The 22,345-nt window shown below is 38.7% G+C and overlaps 3 protein-coding genes across 3 annotated transcripts; 2 read left to right on the forward strand and 1 right to left on the reverse strand.

Moving 5' to 3' along the window:
* Positions 1-8,577: 8,577 nt before the first annotated feature.
* LOC136248135 (uncharacterized) lies at positions 8,578-9,972 on the forward strand. The gene is made up of 2 exons (XM_066039950.1): positions 8,578-9,423; positions 9,481-9,972. Exons 1-2 carry the CDS (start codon positions 8,578-8,580, stop codon positions 9,970-9,972), a joined length of 1,338 nt encoding a protein of 445 aa, XP_065896022.1.
* Positions 9,973-10,695: 723 nt separating this feature from the next.
* On the reverse strand, positions 10,696-11,856 carry LOC136248136 (uncharacterized). The gene is made up of 2 exons (XM_066039951.1): positions 11,725-11,856; positions 10,696-11,622 (listed from the first exon to the last, which is right to left on the reverse strand). Exon 2 carries the CDS (start codon positions 11,527-11,529, stop codon positions 10,696-10,698), a length of 834 nt encoding a protein of 277 aa, XP_065896023.1. The 5' UTR covers positions 11,530-11,622; positions 11,725-11,856.
* An 8,300-nt stretch (positions 11,857-20,156) lies between these two features.
* Positions 20,157-22,112, forward strand: LOC136248137 (uncharacterized). Its single transcript, XM_066039952.1, has 5 exons — positions 20,157-20,255; positions 20,380-20,799; positions 20,925-21,534; positions 21,685-21,873; positions 21,991-22,112. Exons 1-5 carry the CDS (start codon positions 20,157-20,159, stop codon positions 22,110-22,112), a joined length of 1,440 nt encoding a protein of 479 aa, XP_065896024.1.
* Positions 22,113-22,345: the final 233 nt, after the last annotated feature.

The raw sequence follows: 22,345 nt of genomic DNA on the forward strand, positions 1-22,345 counted from the left end.
ATACTGTCAAACTAAAACAATAAGCCTGGTGCCATTCTTCTGATGCAGTATAGCATGTGTTCACCAGATGAATTACAAAAAAAGTGTAGAAAACAAGTACAAAGAAATGTTAAGAAAATAGAAAGTAGTAGGAGGTCGTCTATGCCTGAAAGTATATACAGTATACTAGTTGACGTTTAATCCCAAATTCAGTCATGGGTGTATAGACTAAATTAGCAATTACATAGCTAGGTTAGGTTCCAAACATCGATTCAAATGACTTTATCAAAACAGTTAGGTCAGCTTAAATGGCTAGGCTCTTAAGGTTATCATCTCCTTATGAGACCTCTGCACCAGCTATATTTCACTTGTATGGAGGACACATTCTATAAGTGATGATGAAACTATGTGATGATGGTAAATGAAGTGTGGACCAAAATATGGGAGATGACAATTTACCCCTTTCTATGAGTCATGAAATACATGTTTGAATATTACTATGTAAAGAAATGATCTTTGTAAGGAGGTGGCCTTTATAAAATGTGACCATGAAGTGGCCTAATCAATTAGATCATCAAGTACGCCTTAACTGCTACTTAAAAACGTATTAATAGTTACAATGTGGTCTTTGCAGAGGTAAGGTGACCACTAAGTGAGGTTTTTACTCTAGGATACACGTATAAAACGAATTGACCATTTCCATTTTCACTGTTTCCAATTAATTTCCCCACAAGAGGGCCTGGAGGGCTGGTGTCAAAGGCTCTGGCATGTATTTATGTAATTTATTTATGTTTTGTACGTTTGGTAACCACAATTATAAACAGTGATGGTTGGAGTCCTAGCCCACTTGTGTGACCAACAACTTAGAGTTGAGGGAAATGTACAACCTCACAACTTAACATTGGCTTTACTGGCAGTACTTTACACCTACAATCAGGTATCGGTTAATGATCAGTAAAATAGGATAAAAATATATTGGATATCAGTTTTGCCTAAAAAGTGGGAATCGGTACAACACTAGTTACCATGGGTAATGATGGATTGTCTGCCCTAAAGAATTGCATCTGGCGCTCCATTCTAATAACCTATAACCATTCCACAAACTTTCTGATGGTGTATTTCATTAGAGGAGAACAGTAGTACAGGATAACACCCAACATAGTCACTTGGTGGTCTATGTACAGAAATTGATAGTTCTTGCTCCAACCAGTTGGACATTAATCTCCGCTCCCTATAGCTATTCTACTCCATACATCAATATTACCACATTCTGATCACTGTTCCATATCACAATATTAATGATGTACTGGATTAATAAGCCAATAATATCTTGGGTTGTTGTCAGTTTGTGGATTCCTGTGATAGATCTCTTAAGATAAGACAATTTTCTGAGCTGATTAGTTTCATATTGTTCAGTAGCTGCAGCCAAATCTCCAATGACCTTGCTAGTATTATGCACCTATCAGTATTATGCCCCACCACCCCCCTCCCGGGCAAGGGTGGGAGAAAGGTGGGGATTTAACTTTTTCAAAAATCAAATCCCCCACCCGTGGGGCATGACAAGTAGTCAAATCCCCACGTAGTGTACTTTGGGAAAGTAGGTTATTCTTGCAGAAGGTACATTGCTAATCAAGTCAAGCAAGTGCTAAAATTTTTGAACAGTCAAATGCCCCACTAGTGGGGCGATTTTTAAGGTCAAATCGGATCAAATCTCCCACTATCCCCCCATATACGCCCGGGAGGGGGGTAGTGGGGCTTAATATTGATAAGTGCATTAGTATCACTGATTTTAGCATTCTAACACTACAGTGCATGTACACTCTCAACGTAGCATAGGTTGCTGTATTCTGTATTCTTGAGGATGGCCATAGGTGACAACCTACTTACTGACACTATAATATTTATTCTTAACTGTGAAACTGGCTATTTACAGTAGCTGAAGGGGGCAATACGAAACACTGAAGTGTAAAAAAATAATCCATTATTACTATCACTAAACTATGAGCAATAATATACAAAGTTAGTATAATAATTATTCAAATGTGCTTGGCACTAATACACAAACTTTACACTAGTGAAAACCACATACATGAAATAACTGTCACAGCTCACTGTGTATACACATTACTGTATGTACAACTCTAACTGATCCACCAGGACAGCTTCATCACTAAAACCTTCATCGGTACACATCCTCACCTCCACATCATCCATAGTAGCCATATCCAATTCCCTATAGAACCATGGTAGGTTGGGGTTATCACAACAAGTGTTGCCAGTAGGACAGTCAAAACCATCCCACAAAGGATCGGACAGGTAATAAGAGTCATATGAAAATACTCCATAATCAGTACCAGCCTCACAGTAGTAGTTGTGTTCAATGAAAGAATCCGGTCCAGAACCTGATACAGCAGCACATGGGCAATTAGAAGCTGGTACCCTATGACTATTACCAGTAAACCCAACAACGTATGACCATATATGCTGACGTGGGTTACCATTAGTTACTGATAATCCATCGATGTTACCACCACTATAAAATCCATCAGGTACTCCTTTCCCATAACCTCTAGCCATTCCACAAACTTTCTGGTAATCTATTCCTTTAGAGGAGAATAATACAGGATAACATCCAGCATTGTGACTTGGTGATCTACAGAAACTGATGCCATCACGTGAGGCCTTCCTCCAGCCACTTGGGCAATCATCTCCTCTGGTAATGTTAACACTAGCAATTCTAGTCCATCCACCAATATTACCACATTCTGATCGCTGGTCCATATCGCAGTATACACGACGTAAAGGATTAATAAGCCAATAGTATCCTGACCTGTTATGAGTTTTTATATTTGTATCATAGATATCCTTACAAGACTCGCCAGCTTCTACTCCATGCTCCATATCACAGTGTACACGACGTAATGGATTGGTAAGCCAATAATATCCTGACCTGTTGTGAGTTTGTGGGTTCCAGTCATAAACCTTCTTACAAGATTCTCCTGGATAAAAAGGATGGCTGAACTGATAAATTTCACATTGTCCAGTAGCTGTTGCTGATTCTACACCACAATACAGTATTACTAGTATCAGTGATTTTAGCATTCCGACACTACACTCTCAACTTAGCATAGGTTGATATGGTCTGTACTCTTGAGGCTGATACTTAATACATATCATCCTACGTACACTCACAAAAATTCATGTTTGGTGAACCTCAATATTGCAGTTTTGGCTATGACTTAATTGTTTTTATGATGTGTGAAGTCTTCATGAATCTTCTATAGATGCTATGTCGCAGAAGCATGGCATGGAACCAGATCACCTCTTGCTCATTTTCCACTTCATTAATGCAATGAATGTAATATCACTATTAAATTTAAACATCGAGTGCGTTCTGAGCAAGTATGTAGTCCTGAGCAATTATACTTATTCCTGGCAGAATGTTAAACCACATACATTGATGCTCGTACAAGATGAATTATGACCCTATTTTGGAAAACCATACATTTGTGCACATTGGCCAATTTTCTTTTTTAGAGCTACAATAGTTATGTACCTTGTGTGATAATTTTGTGATGATAAGTTGAAGCATTCCAAAGATATGGCCAATTTACTGTCTAATACATTACAAACTAACTTTTCATTATCAGTTTATAGAACTGTATAGTGACCGGTGTGATGACAAATCACTTCATTGGCAAAGATCTCCATTCTTACAATCTAAAATGGATGAAAAGAGATCCTTGAGAGTTTAATCATGTGTTCTTTGTGCTTTTCCTCAATTAAATCACTTTTATTATTGTTTAAAGAAAAGAAAATGTTTGGTTTTGGGAATGAACAAATCACCCAATTTTTAAGTTAATTGTTGTCCCACGCATTGTGTAACTACTACATGCTCTGATATAATTCAGTATATCTCCTAGATAAAAGAAGCTATGGGTGTGAAATTTCACAGCAAGAAGGCTTATAGTTGCTTTATAAGAATATGTAAAAAAAATTAATTTTAAAATCAATTGAGAATTCCCACAAATTTTGCATGTGCCTAGATGTATGGTTTTCCAAAATAGGGTCAAAATTAACTATAGAGTACATTGATTTTATTTGATTTGCATTTAATGCCATCTAAATGTTTCACAGAAATGTAAGTACTTAGTGTTACGTTTTTATAGTAAAATGTACTCAGACCTTATAATTAATTAAGTCTGTGGCAATGACTACTTTTGTAGCTGAAATGCAATCAATGTGTTGCAATGTAATTTAAATGTTTTCTGTAATTGTCACAAAAATGTAGTTACAATTTAGCTTCTTGTTACTGAATTTGATTCTTCAAGCTTGCAAGCTACAATTATGTACAGCCTTCTTACGGTCATCAGCTGTTGACATGTAAGCTACATACACACCAGCACACAAGCCAATAACCGTCAGTATACAAGCATACCACATCTGTTCACTGTTCTCTGTTATTCTGTGGCCACCACTTGCTGTAACACGTGAATTCTGGTGTGATAGTTGTTATACATTAAGCATGAACCACTGGATGATGATAAAGCATTTGCTAAGTAAATGATCAACTTTAAGGCTTTACATAAGAGGAAGTTTGGAATTATAGAAATTAATAGTAAAACAAAGACCTACAACTGTCATGGTGCCTAGCTCTGGTTTCTGGTCAATATTTTTTCTAGAAAGTGCAAACTTCCATAATATCTAATATACGTACATACTGTGTGATTACCGTCTTTATGTACTTTGTGTATAGCTAACTGTTGTGGTAGCTAACTGTTGTGGTAGCTAACTGTTGTGGTATAATTATAACATGAATTTGATTAATTCACCGAATATTAGAGATTACTATTAACATATTCTCTACTGAATACACACCCATGATATGTAGCTGTTTGTGATACAACCAGTTTGACTATTGTGAGACTGTGGTATTATAACAACTACCACATGGTGTTGTATTAAACCATTCTAAACATAGTATCAAGAGAGAGGCCATGTCGATGCTTGTAACAGACGATAGATATTACAACACAACAGTAATAAACTCTAATAAAACAGTCAGCACTACAGTGTCACCACAGTTTTTATGTATAGGTACGTAGCTGCATAATTTACCTGCAACAACCTAATGCAAATAATTAAAATACTATGTCAGGACTTCTCAAATCCAAAATATTTTCCACTTTCATACTTGTTGTATACTTCATGTATTATTGTGTAACTTGCAAGGTTGCCCCTCACTCTTTGGACTGCCCCACCAGAGCAATACTCTTATAAAAGCTTTCCTAGTAGATTGCAGTTAATATACTGTGCAACTGTTATCCTTTGGTCGCATAATTATTATAATGACAATAGGTCTCCACGCTGTAAATACAGTAGTGGTTACAAGACACTAACACAGGTGTGATATTGTTGTCCAAACTGGCACATCCTTACAAGAGTAGTATGCACACCATATTAGTCACACTAATAAGAGTGTTACCATGTACAGCTGAAAGAAAAAGCACTTGTGCATTCAGGAGCGGAAGGGTAGAATGAGAGCTTTATTATCAAAATCAACCACTCATCATAGTATTATTGTGAAATATTGCATCATTAATTTTGTAGTTTCACAATTGGTGTAACATTCCTGGAATGTCAACAATCTACAAACAGTACACAACACTATTAGTCAGTCAGCAACTTACTGCTTACAAATCTCTACTTAAACATGTTCCAAAATGTATATAAAACCTATATCACCAAGCCTGGAGTTTGATTGTGGGTTTAATTTCACTCAACTGAGGTTACCTTAAGATATGTACGGGCCCCCACTGATCATCACCATACACAAATTTTTCATCTCTCTACTGTTGACTGGATTAATCTAATGGAAATTCTATGAACTAATGTTAATCAAGAGTAAATTTACTCTTGGTTAATGCAAATTGGTTACGTTATTAATGCAAACATACCAGCTTTGTTCACCAACTTGAACTGTCACTACAATAAAATGTGCATTTGTGCATATCACACACACATCACATACTTTGGTGGAGTGTGTGATATGTAGGAGATGATGGTTCACATTTGCTAACTAATGGACAAATGCGAACTATCATCTCCTACACATCACATACACCACAGGAGTGCATGCTATGTACAACACATTTAGAGCATATCACATATGCACAAATACACATTTTATTGTAATGTGTCTGTGTAATGGCTTAGCACAAAATGAGTTTATTTATAGTACATAAATTCAATAAAATTGATGCTTTTCTATACATCCTACTACCTCTAAATGATGAAGGATGCCAAAGAACACCTAATGTTTAGCACTAGAATCATCTATAATAGCAGAAAATAGTTTTTCATTTGCAAATCTTTGTGTCATGTACACCAATATACGGTCACACTGCTTGTCTTGTGCACTTCACACACCATATCCTGAAAGTGTGCCTGCACCCCAAGGGTGTGCTGCTGGTTAAGTGTGGTATGATCACCTCAGTTTTAACAGTGCACGTAGTTGTCTATATTTCAGAGATGGTAAATCCAGTGTACGAAGCCTTTCTTTGTTCATATGATAGATATCTGATAGATGCTATTACGTAGTGACTGCTCTATCTACAGTGTATATAAAATTACCCCAAAATTGCATTTGCATGTTCTAATTGTGGGTGTAACAATATTTTGTAAAGGTTTACAATGGCGGATCCAGGGGCAAATGCCCCCCACCACCTTGTGGAAGAGCCAGCCATATTTCTGATTAAAATACTAAACTTTGTCAGGCCAAGATCAGTTTATAGAACACATGAAAATATGTACACTTTACTAGCACAATTACAAATTCACCTGAAAGCCAAACTAGCTGTGAAATTGTCACCCAACACTTTCGTGCGTACTAAGCGCCTCTAAAAATAATTATTGTGTTGTTGGTGTTTTACTGTACACAAGGAAATTTTGACATCAAAAAAATTGACGAATTCAGACTTAAGCGAATAAAATGTTGACAAAAATGAAGAAATTGTAGGCAAAACTTGTACTTTTAAGGGCGCTTATAAACATTTGACGAATTAAACCGATTCGTCAAATTCGTCAAATTTTTTGACGTCAAAATTTTCTTGCGTACGGTAAGACATTCAGAGCCTTATACACAGCTTTTAAGACTTCACAACCATCTGCAAAAAAAAAAGAGGCAAAAATCAACAGTGAGGCACAACTAAGAGGTTATTATTTTGCTGCTTCAAAAATGCAGCAACTAACAAGAGAACCTGGCTCTCCCCAACCATAGATTATATATTCCCAACCACCTAAAACATAGCCTGTTTGTGCCCCTCCCCTTGCCAGCTCCTGGATCCGCCCCTGGTTTAGAAATGTTTTGGTAGACAAGTTTGTGCAAAAGTCTTTCTAATGATTCTTATAGTATGGTTAGCTTTACTGGTTGCATCAAAACACACGATAGTGTGTCGTGCGGCCCAAGAAGCCGGGGTGTAACACCCGTGAGCATAGGCGGCGGAAAGGGGGGGGCTTAGCCCCCCTCAGAATGATATCACACCGAAATTATCTTTCTTGGAGTGGGGCTGAAAACCGTGATAAAGATCGAGATACTCTAATAGAGCAGTCACTCTAATAAAGTAGCTAGTCAGTCTATGAAAGGATTTTTATGTAGTTTATCAGCTAGAAATGGTAGCTGGTGAGGTGGAAAGCTCTTGTCAGTTGGTTGCGACCTTTTTTTTTTTTTTTTTTTTGGTCTCACCTTACCAAACCATAGAAATAAGTCTGGGTCAGCCCAGCCCCCCCTCATATCAACTACTTCCTCCGCCGCTGCCCGTGAGTATATTGACAGGAAGAAAGAAAACGCAATTTTCGCACCTCCGTAGCTCTGTGCTGCCTTGATCAAACAAGACGATTTTTGCTGTGGACACTCCCTCCACCTTAAGCATTCCACATTCCAAATTTGAGCGACATCACTTCAAGCGTTCCCGAGATATGCGACTTCAAAAATTGGCTTCGTTTCTTCGTTTTTTTTCTTCTTATTTTTCTTCCTCTTTTCGCACACTTACAAAAACTGCTATAAAACGCGAACGCCATATCCGATCGCCTTGAAATTTGGCACACAGAAAAGGCGTATAAAGGCGCATCTCTGTACCAACTTTGGCTGGAATACGATAAACAGGCAAAGAGTTGTGAGCGATTATTCACGAAAAATAACATCAATATGTTGTCACGCCTACAGGGTAAACCGCGTATGGGAAAAAGCTGAAAATCGGTGGGTGAATAGAGCGTTTTCATCACGTGCGCATGTTTACGTAATTTTATAGCTTGCCCACACGTCGGCCATTTTGTTGCACATGCCGAGGTAGTTGCGATGGGACTTTGTGTGATTTTTGGTTGTAATAATCGTTCTGATTCAAAACAAAAGTACGACGTGTTTCTTTCAGCAGAATCCCTGCCATAAGGTATCATTATGGAGAACAAGAGTATCAGCTGTCACTGAAAAGAAGAACTGCTTGGCTTGCTGCTATTTCGCAGGATGATCTCGACGAGAGCAACATGCAAAACTATATGATCTGTTCGAAACACTTTCATTCCAGTAAACCAGCCAAAGCCATGGATGAAACTAACATAGACTGGGTCCCTACACTCCACCTCGGACATGATAAACGCCAGCAAAGTTCACAGCCTACACAGCTGCAAGTGAAGAGATCTGACAGAGCTAGAAAAAGAGCTGAGAGACAACGGCAGGCAGAAGAGGAGCAGTTAGTGTTATCTGAAGTGATAAGTACTGCTAACAATGAAATCGTTGATGAAACTGTTGGTGAGCTGATCAATGAAATTGGTTTTAATGTCTTTCATTTGTTTGAAATCGAGGCTGCTGCCATGGAGCTGGTGACAGAAAGGATAATGATTGAAGAGTTTTCAATTTCCATTAAGGATCTGGTAAAGGAAGAAGTCAGATCAGCTATGCTTGCCTTTACATGCACTGAAGGCAGTTGTAAGTGTGCAGATGAAGTGATCAGGCTGAAAGAAGAATTACTAAAATGTCATGAGATAATTCAAGAGCTGTCATCCAAACTTGAACTGCACTTGCCTCCCTTTTGTGAGGAGTCTCTCAAGGATGACAGCATTGTGAGCTTTTACACTGGATTACCAAATCTAAAAGTTTTAAAAGCCATTTTCAATCATGTGTGTATTACACTACCAGGTGAGAGATCTGCGCAATGTAAACTTACAAAGTTTCAAGAATTCATGGTGGTAATGCTGAAATTAAGAATCAACCCGCCTTTGGTAGATTTAAGTTGTCGGTTCAATGTTTCACCATCGACGGTATCCAGAATTTTACTCAAGTGGATAACGCAAATGAACATCAGACTAAAGGGTCTCATCATTTGGCCTGAGAGGGAAAATTTACAGAAGACCATGCCCAATTGCTTTTGCCTATCATTTGGCAAGAAGGTAGCAATTGTGATAGATTGCTTTGGGATCTTTTTGGAATGACCATCCAATTTGAAGGCGCGATCATCAACTTGGTCCAATTATAAACATAGGAACACTGCTAAAGTACTACTTGGAATTGTTCCCCAAGGAGCAGTTGCTTTTGTTTCAGAAGCCTGGGGTGATCGTGTAAGTGACAAGCATTTGACAGAAAACAGTGGGATTTTAAGGAAGTTATTGCCAGGCGACATTGTGTTGGCAGACAGAGGGTTTGATATTAGCGAATCTGTTGGTATGATGCAGGCCAGATTACACATTCCTGCATTCACCAAAGGAAAAGATCAGTTGTCTGCAGTTGAGATAGAGGAAACCAGGACAATCGCTAATGTCAGGATTCATGTAGAACGTGTAATCGGAATGGTTCGGCAAAAATATTCCATTTTACATGACACCATACCGATTGATTTTGTTATAATCAGAAAGGGAGAAGATACTCCATTATTGTACCGCATCATTCGCATTTGCTGTGCTCTTACTAATGTTTGTAATCCAATCGTACCAAATGATTGAATTATTGTAAATAACTTTAACACAACAAATCACAACAATGACAAAATTATGATTATATTCAAGAAACCATAGTAGTACAACAGCTCTAACTATTTGCGTGGTAAGAGAACAGCACAGGGAATTTATTTCTTTTTGCTTCTCGTAAATTGTGTCAATTTTCGACAATCAGGGCAATACCATTTACCCTTAGGAATAGCAGTTAACTGGAGACATTCAAAATGGAACCACTCAAATCGACAATTAGGGTTGTCACAAGCTATCATTGTGCCATCTTCAGGCCCACGACAATAACAGTATTTAGGCTCACTGTTTGCATCTGATGTTTCGAGGTTAGCATTGGGAAATTCAGTGGTCCTAGTGTACCAGTTTCCCAAAAGCTCTGGGAGAAGACATGTTCTAAAGAATTCTGCTTTTGGTACACATTCTTCAAGCCAAAATGAGAAGTTTTTCTCAATCCGTTCAATGTACACATTGTCTTGATCACTTTCAGAGGCAAATGTGCATACACAAAAATCAGAGTACTGTGCATCACAAACAAACAGCTGTGTTTGAACCTGATAATAATAAGAATGTGTCTCAACTAAAGTTAGTTTGCCATTTACCTCCTTCAGACAAAATTTAGGATCCTCCCTAGCTGCAGCAACCACTGAAGTGTCTCTATGGCAATATGGACATTTAATATCCAGCACACCTTTTCCACAACAACTACATTCAATAACCCCATCAGGGGAAGCCCCAATAAATGGCAATAAATGGCCATTGTGGGTTTATGACCAGTCCGCTATCCAAAACTTTAAAATCATTATGCAAGTTGGAATTAATTCTGCAATAAATATCTCGAGCTTGTTTCTCGTGTTTGCATCCCCATTCCGTCTGCTTGCTGACAAAGCTAAAAGCCTCAGGATAGCAGATACCCTTAACTAGTGACTGTGGTGGATGAGCCAAATTCGTATGACACACAGCTTTCATCCGTGAGGCCGTCACCCTTCCAGCACGGTATGCAAACCACAACTTGGAGTTACTTTGTGATCGGGTTGCCTTTTCCACTGATTGTGCCATCTCTAAGGTGAGTTCAATTTCGATAGACTTGCAAGCTTGCAATAAGCTTGGATAGCTTAAAGTGATGTGGCTTGATTGTTGTAGGGACTTTAAAGGTACTGGAAAAGTATCCAGGGTAGACTTTGGGACATATTCATCAGAGTGTTCTGGAATCAATGACAAAACCAATGGCTTGGTACCTCCAACACTCAGATTTGCAAACAATGTTTCCAATTCTGACGCCGTAGACTCTTTACCCATAGCTGTTGCTCCATGCTCAGTAGCATCGTCATTACCTTCTTCGTCTATTGCTTCATCCAACTTCCTTTTTTTACCCTTTACAGATGTAAAATCAAGATCTTTGATGGGTAAATATTCAGCGTTTTTCAGAAAGGATGGAATAATCCATTGGCACTTCTCCTGAGTGCAAGTAGGTGAAGTACCTTGTATTTTTACCACAGCTTCAAGGTAAAACAAAATACTTGCAATGTGAGAACACACTTCTCCAAGCCCTGCCATGCAATTGCAGTGGGCGCAGCATATTTCTCCTGATTCCTCTATGATTATCCAGGAACATAATGGAGGTTCACTTAGTCTTTGGGAATGACGGACCTACAACAATAGCAATTTTATTAGACAGTACTGTGTTAGCATATGCATAAGTGTATATAGTCACATTTAATTCTTATGTACAATATTACAGTAACAGCTTACACGGCCAGTGGTCAAATATTTTCCAGCAATCTTTCTTGTAACAACATCTTTTACCCACCCGCAAACAAATTGGTTATAAGCTTCCAAGCTTTTACGGCCTTTAAATTGTGATATAGTAACGAAACTAGTCTTTAAAACCAGATACTAAAGCAAGTCAGTAAGGTCCACAGGGGGTAAATCGCTCCGGCGTTGCTCCGGCTCCTGGAAACACTCCCAGAAAAGGATTCACGTTGTTTATCAGCGATATCTTCTTGACATATCGATCTTTCGCATCACGTGGAAGGCCAGCAGCGTACGACGACAGATTCAAGGTCATAATTGCGACCATTCACAGGAGTACTGAATTTCAACATGTGCAACAAAATGGCCGACTCGTGGGCAATCTACAAAATAACGTGAGCATGCGCACGTGATGAAAACGCTCTATAGGATAACTATTGAACCTCAAACCTTTTGTGGTTTGAAAGAAATCGAGCTAAAAACCAGGAAGATACAACGAAAAAACCAACAGTGTGTAACAATTACGCAATCGAGATTAGCTAATAAAAAACGACTGCTTGCCACGCCTACCAGGTAAACCGCTTGGGGTAATGCTTTGAAAATCGCTGTACAGATGGAGTTATCATCTTAGACAGGCTCTTCAATGGTGTAGAAGAAACAGACTTAAAGCCACGGAGTTATAACACGAAATCCAACTTGGTGTAGCAAGTGCGAGATCGAGATACTCTAATAGAGCAGTCATCCTAATAGAGCAGTCATCCGAAGAGAATTCAAGAGATCAGTTAGAAACAAGTAACCTGTATAGAGATCAGCTACAAACAAGTCACCCTGTAGAGAGATCAGCCACAAACAATTCACCCTGTAGAGAGATCAGCTAGAAGAAATTACCTTGTATAGGGAATTCATGCAACTATAGAAAGAGATAAGTCAGCTAGAAGAAATCACCTTGTAGAATTCAGCTACAAAGAAAACCACAATGTAGAGAGTTCAGCTACAAACAAATCGCCCTGTAGAGAGATCAGCTAGAAGAAGTTACCTTGTAGAGAGTTCAGCTACAAAGAAACCATCATGTAGAGAGTTCAGCTGCAAACAAATCACCTGTAGAGAGTTCAGTTACAAACAAATCTCTCTGTAGAGAAATCAGCTAGGAGAAGTTTCCTTGTAGAGAGTTCAGCTACAAAGAGACCATCATGAAGAGAGTTCAGCTGCTCCCTGTAGAGAGTTCAATTAGAAGAAGTTACCTTGTAGAGAGTTCAGCTACAAAGAAACCATTCTGTAAAGAGCTCAGCTGCAAACAAATCATCTGTATAGAATTCAGCTACGAACAAATCACCCTGTAGAGAGATCAGCTAGAAGAAATTACCTTGTAGAGAGTTCAGCTACAGTAAAAAGAAACCACCATGTAGAGAGTTCAGCTGCAAAGAAATCACTCTGTAGAAAATTCTGCCACAAACAAATTGCCCTGTAGAAAGATCAGTTAGAAGAAGTTATCTTGTAGAGAGTTCAGCTACAAAGAAACCACCATGTAGAGAGTTCAGCTAGAAGAAATTACCTTGTAGAGAGTTCAGCTACAAAGAAACCATCATCTAGATAGTTCAGCTGCAAACAAATCACATGTAGAGAGTTCAGCTACAAACAAATCTCCCTGTAGAGAGATCAGTTAGAAGAAGTTACCTTGTAGAGAGTTCAGCTACAAAGAAACCATTCTGTAAAGAGCTCAGCAGCAAAAAAATCACCTGTACAGAATCCAGCTACAAATAAATCACCCTGTAGAGAGAACAGCTAGAAGAAGTTACCTTGTTGATAGTTCAGTTACTAACAAATCACCCTGTAGAGAGATCAGCTAGAAGAAGTTGCCTTGAAGAGTGTTCAGTTACACAGAAACCACCATGGACAGTTCTGTAATAAATATATGTATTAATTTGTACATTTACTGATAAAATCAGAAATATTTAAGGTACATCTGCTTCATCTTTTCTTCTTCCTGTGGTAAAGAAAAAAAAGACAGGTTAAAAAAGTCCCAAAGCAGGCCATAGGTAGGGTCCGCAATGCGAAAAATCGATATCCTCCAATCAACTACCTAACTATTGTCATGTGCTAGGCTAAGTGTAACTTCGATAACACCAGCGTGGCAGCCAAGTTTGTTACTTTCTTCTGGTAGAAAACGATACAAATGTCTTAAAATCACGTGATTTTTAGCTGCAGCGGTTCGTAGGGTTCTTCGTATGCCACGATATTCACTCTCAACATTGTTCAAGTAGTCTATCATCAACTCAAAGTATTGGTGATTTTATTTTATTGGTCAGTTTCTGGTGGCAGCACGATCTGTGCAGCTTTTTGACGACAGACAAAATGTTTCTTCCTCTGGAGCACAGGACAAGCAGAGCAGCAACTGCGCCGTGGGTCAGCAATGACCAGTACTAGGTAAAGTACCTGCATGCGGAGTATGGTTATAATTGAAGCTTGTTAGCCATCTGGCTGAGCCATCTATATGCTGAAATTCGGCCAAAATGACGCGATTTTTGCGAACAAATACCAGAATGGTTGATACATCAGTGAGACAGTCTCCAACAGCAAGGATACGAAGCTTATAAACACCTAACAATACGGCTATCTCGCCCAGTAAACGCATAGAGCAATCCAATGCATGAAATAGGCACTCACGTGATTGATATTCAAATCTCCGAAAATACAACTATAATCTATTCCAATGACCTTAAAATCACTTGGAATCAAGTGACAATCAGTTTGTGTGCGTTAGGTTCAGCATCTCGACTAGCCCAGCAGTCTAAGACTTTTCCTACGATACCATCATAGTACAAAACACACCTGCACTGGCCCAGACCACGTCTGAGTGAACAATTAACACAAACATTTACAAAAGGAGCACATTGCATGGTTCCTATTCAGAAATGAAAGCGATTTCATGGGTATTTCCGTAATTTGAATTTCAATCACGTGAGTGCCTATTTCATGCACTGGATTGCTCTATGCGTTTACTGGGCGAGATAGCCGTATTGTTAGGTGTTTATAAGCTTCGTATCCTTGCTGTTGGAGACTGTCTCACTGATGTATCAACCATTCTGGTATTTGCTTGCAAAAATCGCGTCATTTTGGCCGAATTTCAGCATATACATGGCTCAGCCAGATGGCTAACAAGCTTCAATTATAACCATACTCCACATGCAGGTACTTTACCTAGTACTGGTCATTGCTGACCCACGGCGCAGTTGCTGCTCTGCTTGTCCTGTGCTCCAGAGGAAGAAACATTTTGTCTGTCGTCAAAAAGCTGCACAGATCGTGCTGCCACCAGAAACTGACCTATAAAATCAAACCACCAATACTTTGAGTTGATGATAGACTACTTGAACATTGTTGAGAGTGAATATCGTGGCATACGAAGAACCCTACGAACCGCTGCAGCTAAAAATCACGTGATTTTAAGACATTTGTATCGTTTTCTACCAGAAGAAAGTGACAAACGTGGCTGCCACGCTGGTGTTATTCAAGTTACACTTAGCCTAACACATGACAATAGTTAGGTAGTTGATTGGAGGATATCGATTTTTCGCGTTGCGGACCCTACCATAGGCCAGCTTTGGGGTATACAAATACAAAAAGAAGTGAAATCTAATCCAAAACAGCCAAGCTGTAAAAAAAAGTGTGCGGCCCTCTAAAAGGCTATGGTGAAAAGATGTGAAATCCAAGGTGGCGGCCAAGAAATGGCTGTGATGGTAGTAAAAATTTTAATAACGACAATTCAGGTGAATTGTGTGCAAATTGACCAAGCAGCACCAAAATTTACCTGAATTGTTGTTATTAAAATTTTTACCATTAACCTACCATCACAGCCATTTCTTGGCCGCCACCTTGGATTTCACATCTTTTTTCACCATACCCTTCTTGAGGGCCGCACACTTTTTTTACAGCTTGGCTGTTTTGGATTAGATAGGATGTATGTTCGGGAAACTTTAGTTGCTCGTCAATTGTCACCCTAAATCTTTTCCTTTGGAATATACTGTGATGATTCATATTGTATACATGTCCAAGATTGAACCTGCCAAGGTGGAGGGATTTACAGGAGAGCTGCCACTTTAATGACCAGGCAATTAGTTTGTTTTTGTCCTCTTGAAGGTTACTAAGGTTTTGTGAACCATTGTGTTTCTAGGTATATGATGAAAGATCTTGGTTTCATCAAATCCATAGCAATGTTGGATTGGATAGGGTGGATGGAAGATCATTTATATAAATAGTAAACAAGACTGGACACAAAACAGATCACTGTGGAATTCCAGTAATGACATCTGAGCAACAGGAATCCAAGTTGTTCATGACCACATGTTGTTTCCTGCCAGTAAGAAAAGCTGCAATCCACTTTAGCACTAGACCATCTAAACCATATGCCTTAAGTTTTGTCAATAGTCATCTATGAGGCACTGAATCAAATGCTTCTTAAATTGAGATAATATTGCATCAACAAGATTGATCTCTACTTTTAAGTGTATGCTTTATTAGAAAATTATGTTTTGAAATTTTTTGCAAGTGTGGGTGTGTGCCAACTACTTTACTAAAACTCAAACTAGCTATAGCTGAAACAAAAATTTCTGCTGTAAAATATTTGCAATTTTATCCTTAGCATTTTTGAAAGTATTTGTTGTACAAAATTCTGGTGAACCTTTATAAGCATAGCTCTGATATTATGTTATAAAGTAACAATGTACAGAATGTTAATTATTGTAATACTTCCACTGCAGCAGAATTTTAAAATTCTAAAGTTAACTGGACTAAACAAAAAACTAGTACTGCCCATGTAAATACATGTATAAATTCATAGAGCTATTCCATATTTGGAACAACCAAAAGTGTTTTTTATACATTACCTTATGAGTACACCGTAGTGTTAAAAAGATACTTTGAAAAATATCTTGCAAATTTTCTCTAAACGTTTTGAAGTTTTGGAAATTTATGATATCTTGCACTATAGTATGCTCTGGCTTCTTGGGCTACACAATTAATTATACTGATTTATACACTATGGCTTAATTTGTTTGCAAGGCATTCAATTTACTGGTACAATCTTGTACATTGTTAAACCATGATGTCACATCAGAGACTAGTGGTAGGTACCTCTACAATTCTTTACATTGAAACTTCCCAAAGTTAATGTGATCAACAAGGATTTGTATTAGTGTTGTTCCAGTTCTCAGTACTGGAACTAAAATAATTCCAGTTCCAGCCCTTTTTATTCCAGTTTCAGTTTACAAACTGGGACAATAAATTTGCTTCCCTTAAGACTGGAACTAGAACTATAATTTTGCTTTCCTCAAAACCACAGGCGGCGGAAAGGCGGGGGGGCTAAAGCCCCCTCTCGGTCTGCTGAGGGGGGGGGGGGGGGGGGGGCTTAGCCCCCCCTCAGAATGATATCGCACCGAAATTATATTTCTTGGAGTGGGGCCGAAAACCGTGATAAAGATCGAGATACTCTAATAGAGCAGTCACTCTAATAAAGTAGTCAGTGTGTAGCGAGCTATGTAAGGATTTTTATGTAGTTTATCAGCTAGAAATGGTAGCTGGTGAGGTGGAAAGCTCTTGTCAGTTGGTTGTGACCTTTTTTTTTTTTTTTTGGTCTCACCTTACCAAACTATAGAAATAAGTCTGGGTCAGCCCAGCCCCCCCCTCATATCAACTACTTCCTCCGCCGGTGCTCAAAACTAGAGCTATACAGAAATTTTATCAAGCACAGGAACTGGAATTGATCATAACCATGCAGTTTTTGCCAGAGATTTTATGCTCTTTATCAGGCCAGAATTTAATCTGGTAACAAAAACACACAATGTAGTATCAGGAGCTTATGAGCCGCCGAAGGAGCATGAAACTTACGTAGCCTGCTGGGTGCCATCAAAATCCAAATTCATTAGCGATTAGTTTCCATATAAGGAAAGTAAAATCTCATTAATCGACGCCGTATCAAGACACACGGTAGTGTGTCGTGCGCCCAAGAAGTCGGCGCGCCACACCGTGAGTATACAGGAAGAAAGAAAACGCGATTTTCACACCTATGTAGCTCTGTGATCCCTTATCCGATTGAAACCAAATTTGCTAGAGACGTGCCGCCCAGTTAGGGGAGTCTAAATACCACATTTGAAGAAAATCGCTCCAGCCATTTCCGAGATACGAGCGAACAAAATTTCGTTTTAATTTCTTGGTTTTTTTCTTCATTTCGCACACTTCACAAAATTCGCCATAAAACACGAACGCATGCTCGGATTGGGCTGAAATTTGGCACACTTAAAGGGCTCATTAAGGCGGATCTCCGTACCACCTTTGGTAGGGTCCGCAACGTGAAATTTCGACCTCCGAGAATCAACTACCAAACCACCCACAAATGCTAGGCTAGGTACCACTTAGAAAACGCCAGATTGGTGTTATTTTTCATTAACGTCTTGTCGTGCAAATCGGCGAATATGCTTACAAATTACGAGATTTTTTCCTATATCTTCAAGTAAATGTCTTTTAAAGCTATAATATGCACTCTCAACCTTTCTTACTAACTGTACTCTAAACTAAAACCATCAGTGGCTGCATTGTCTGGAGCGATTTCCAGCCGCAGCATCGCGAAAATGAAATTTCGGACTCGAAAAAAGTTTCGATGTCACTGAAGCACACAGTATCGATGCCAAAGTAACCCTCCCAGGTCAAACTGGTCTGGCATGGGTCCAACTACTACCACACCAAATATCATGGAATTCCAAAATTGTTTGCCATCTGGCTGAGCTCGACGGATGTCAAAAATTCGTCTAAAATGCCGATTTTATTCACTGACGAGAACCTTTGCTAGTCAGATGTGCTAGTTTACTTCTCAAAAGCTTACTAGACCCATAGCCAGTAGCTTTCATTCATAGGGTTGGTCTGGCAGCTCTTCTAGCGACCTCAAAAACCGACAAATGCCGATATCCACGAATTTTGTCGATATCGACCAATTTACAATGCATTAAAGAAATCTTGCACATCAAACGTGATGCTTTGCCTCTCTAAAGTCATGCTGCATCCTTGTTTAGTTATATTCGTCCATAGGGTGGCACTGGCGGCTCTCTTATCGAGGCCAAAATCCATCAAAATGCCCATCTCACCATTTGTCATCAGTTTTAGGACGTTTTACAAGTCAAACATGCTGGTTTACCTCTCTGCATCCTTGCTGGACATTTCAATCACCTTCGTCTGTGTAGGCACCTTTCTTCAGTTTCTTGAAAACGTCAGAGCACGCCAATTGGGCGCAACCATCAACACCACTTACTGCTTATTTTGTTTCATTGATTCCACGAAAATCCAGCAGAAATATTACATAACCCAACTGGAATTAGTCTAGTTTAAAATATCCACCCTTCGGAACTCTACACGAATGGAAATTTCGATTGTGGTTTTTGATAATCGGAATTTTCATTTCGGTAATCATTTGTATAAACCTGTAGAGTACAATATTTAGAGCTAGACTAACTCCATTTTCGCTCTATTACATTTCTGCTGGTTTCCTGTCACTTTTGCGAAGGCAAAGGTTCCCGTCAGTGAATAAAATCGGCATTTTAGACGAATTTTTGACATCCGTCGAGCTCAGCCAGATGGCAAACAATTTTGGGATTCCATGATATTTGGTGTGGTAGTAGTTGGACCCATGCCAGACCAGTTTGACCTGGGAGGGTTACTTTGGCATCGCTACTGTGTGCTTCAGTGGCATCGAAACTTTTTTCTAGTCCGAAATTTCATTTTCGCGATGCTAAGGCTGGAAATCGCTCCAGACAATGCAGCCACTGATGGTTTTAGTTTAGAGTACAGTTAGTAAGAAAGGTTGAGAGTGCATATTATAGCTTTATAAGACATTTACTTGAAGATATAGGAAAAAATCTCGTAATTTGTAAGCATATTCGCCGATTTGCACGACAAGACGTTAATGAAAAATAACACCAATCTGGCGTTTTCTAAGTGGTACCTAGCCTAGCATTTGTGGGTGGTTTGGTAGTTGATTCTTGGAGGTCGAAATTTCACGTTGCGGACCCTACCTTTGGTAGGAATCCGATGAACATTCACGGAGTTATGACCGATTATTTGCGTAAAATAAGGTCGAAGGTCTGTCACGCCTACAGGGTAAACCCCTTGGAGGAATCAGTTGAAAATTGATATGTAGATGGAGCAACTATCGTAGGAGTGCCTTTTTGTGGTTTGAAAGGAATCGGGATAAAGACCATGGAGATATGATACAAAACCCAACCTGTGTCAAAATTACGCGATCGATTTTTATGAATAAAAAACTATTAGTTTTCGTATCTACCAGGCAAACCGCTTAGAGCAACAAGCTGAAAATCAGTATGTAGCTGGAATAATTATCATAGAAAGTCCTTGCAGTAGTACAGAAGAATCGGATTACAAATCACTGAGTTATGATTCAAAAGGCAACTAATTTTGATCCTGATGCACCTTTACAAAATAGCACTAGAGGAATAATCATTTATATTACTGATTCACTCAATTCTAAGGAGGTATCATTTACTACTGAATTTCAAGAGCAGTTGTGGGTTAAAATAGAGTTATTAAACTACAGCTATTTACTAATTGGTACTATTTATCGTTCACCATCTATCCAAATTGTGTTGTGTATTTAAGAAGGTTTTAGAGTCAAGACCACCATATTTATTGATAGCTGGTGACTTTAATTTGTCTGGCATTAATTGGAGTGATGATAATTTTTCTGGCAATTCGTATGAGCAGGAATTCTATGATACAGTACAAGAATGTGTTTTATTTCAACATGTTAATGAGTCAACATGTTTCAGACCAGGTTCATCCCCCCATGTACTAGACCTAGTACTTACCAATGAAGAGAACATAGTAAAATCCATCAAATATTCTTCTGGACTGGGGTTGAGTGATCATTTGTGTTTGAATATTTCTCTTTCATGTTCTCCAATAACTATCAACCAGTCCAGCGATGTACCATCTTACAATTTTAACAAAGGGGATTATATGAAGCTTAAAAGCCTCCTTAACGAAACTGCCTGGTTGACGGAATTACAAGATCTAAATGTATGTCAGTCTTGGAATTTTTTATGCAACGTTTTAAGTCTGCTATGGAATGCTCTATCCCAAGGTACCATAAATCCCAATGTAGAAAATTACTATATACTAATCATAAAGTAATTGATCTTAAGCATAAGAAGGAAACATTATGGAAAAGGTTCCGTAGAACTGGCAATCATTTGGATCATCTTAGGTTTACTCAAGTAAGAAATTCACTTAGACGCCTTACACATGACTTGAGATCTAAGTTCGAGATGAGAATTGCTAAGGAAGTGAAGACCAACCCTAAAGCTTTTTGGCGATATGTAAATTCTAAGGTCAAAGTTAAACCCTCTATTCCTACCCTGGTTGATGAGTCACTTAATGATACTGAAGCAGCAACCGATGAAAGTAAAGCGGAAATGTTGAACAAGTTTTTTACCAGCACATTCACCAGAGAATCCATGGATAACATCCCTGAGTTTCAAGACCGTGACTTTGTAACTAATCTCGATGGCATATCAATTGATGCAGGCATTGCAAAAGAAAAGTTGTGTGATTTAAATTCTAGCAAAGCTACTGGACCTGATGAGCTCCCCCCCAGGGTGTTGAAGGAAGCTGCTGCTGAAATAAGCATACCTCCGTCTATAATTTTTAAGAAGTCATTAAGCGAGGGTAGACTACCCCCAGAATGGAAAGTAGCAACTATTATCCCAACCTTCAAGAAAGGAAACAAATCTTCACCCTGTAATTACCGTTATGGTAAGTTTAACATCTGTTGTTTCCAAAGTTTTCGAATCTAGGAATGTTAGAGCATTTGTTTAGCAACAATTTGATGTCACCATGTCAACATGGATTCCTCCCTCGCAAGTCTTGTATGACACAGTTACTGTGCACTTGATGATTGGACAGAGACTTTGGACAGTGGTAATTCAGTAGATGTTTTGTACCTTGACTTTAAGAAGGCTTTTGACTCTGTTCCTCATGATAGGTTGCTCAAAAAGATTTATGCATATGGTTTTAGAGGTGATCTGTTTAATTGGATACAAGACTTTTTGAAAGGACGCAGACAAAGAGTTTCTGTGAATGGTTCAATGTCTGGTTGGAGTGATGTAATAAGTGGAATACCTCAAGGATCAGTCTTGGGTCCTCTCTTCTTTGCAATTTTCATCAATGATCTGCTATCATTATTAAGGAATAAAGTTCTTTTATTTGCAGATGACACAAAAATATATTCCAGCATTAGTCGTGCTAACCAATTATCCACCCTGCAAGATGATATTAATGCTTGCATTGAATTAATGGTCAGTAATGTGGCAGTTGCCTTTCAACATTTCTAAATGTAAAATACTACATATAGGTCAGTTTAATCCAAGATATTGTTATAAGATGGATGGGATGGACATTGTTAAGGTAAATGAGGAAAAGGATTTGGGGGTGTTGATTGATTGCAATCTCAAGTTTCATAGTCAGTATTCGGTAGTGGTTAACAAAGCTAATAGACTTCTTGGCCTTATTAAACAGACCTTTTCGGATATTTCTGTAGATTCATTTACATGTTTATACAAATCAA

The sequence above is a fragment of the Dysidea avara genome, chromosome 2, assembly GCF_963678975.1.
Source record: "Dysidea avara chromosome 2, odDysAvar1.4, whole genome shotgun sequence".
NCBI classification, from domain to species: Eukaryota; Metazoa; Porifera; class Demospongiae; order Dictyoceratida; family Dysideidae; genus Dysidea; species Dysidea avara.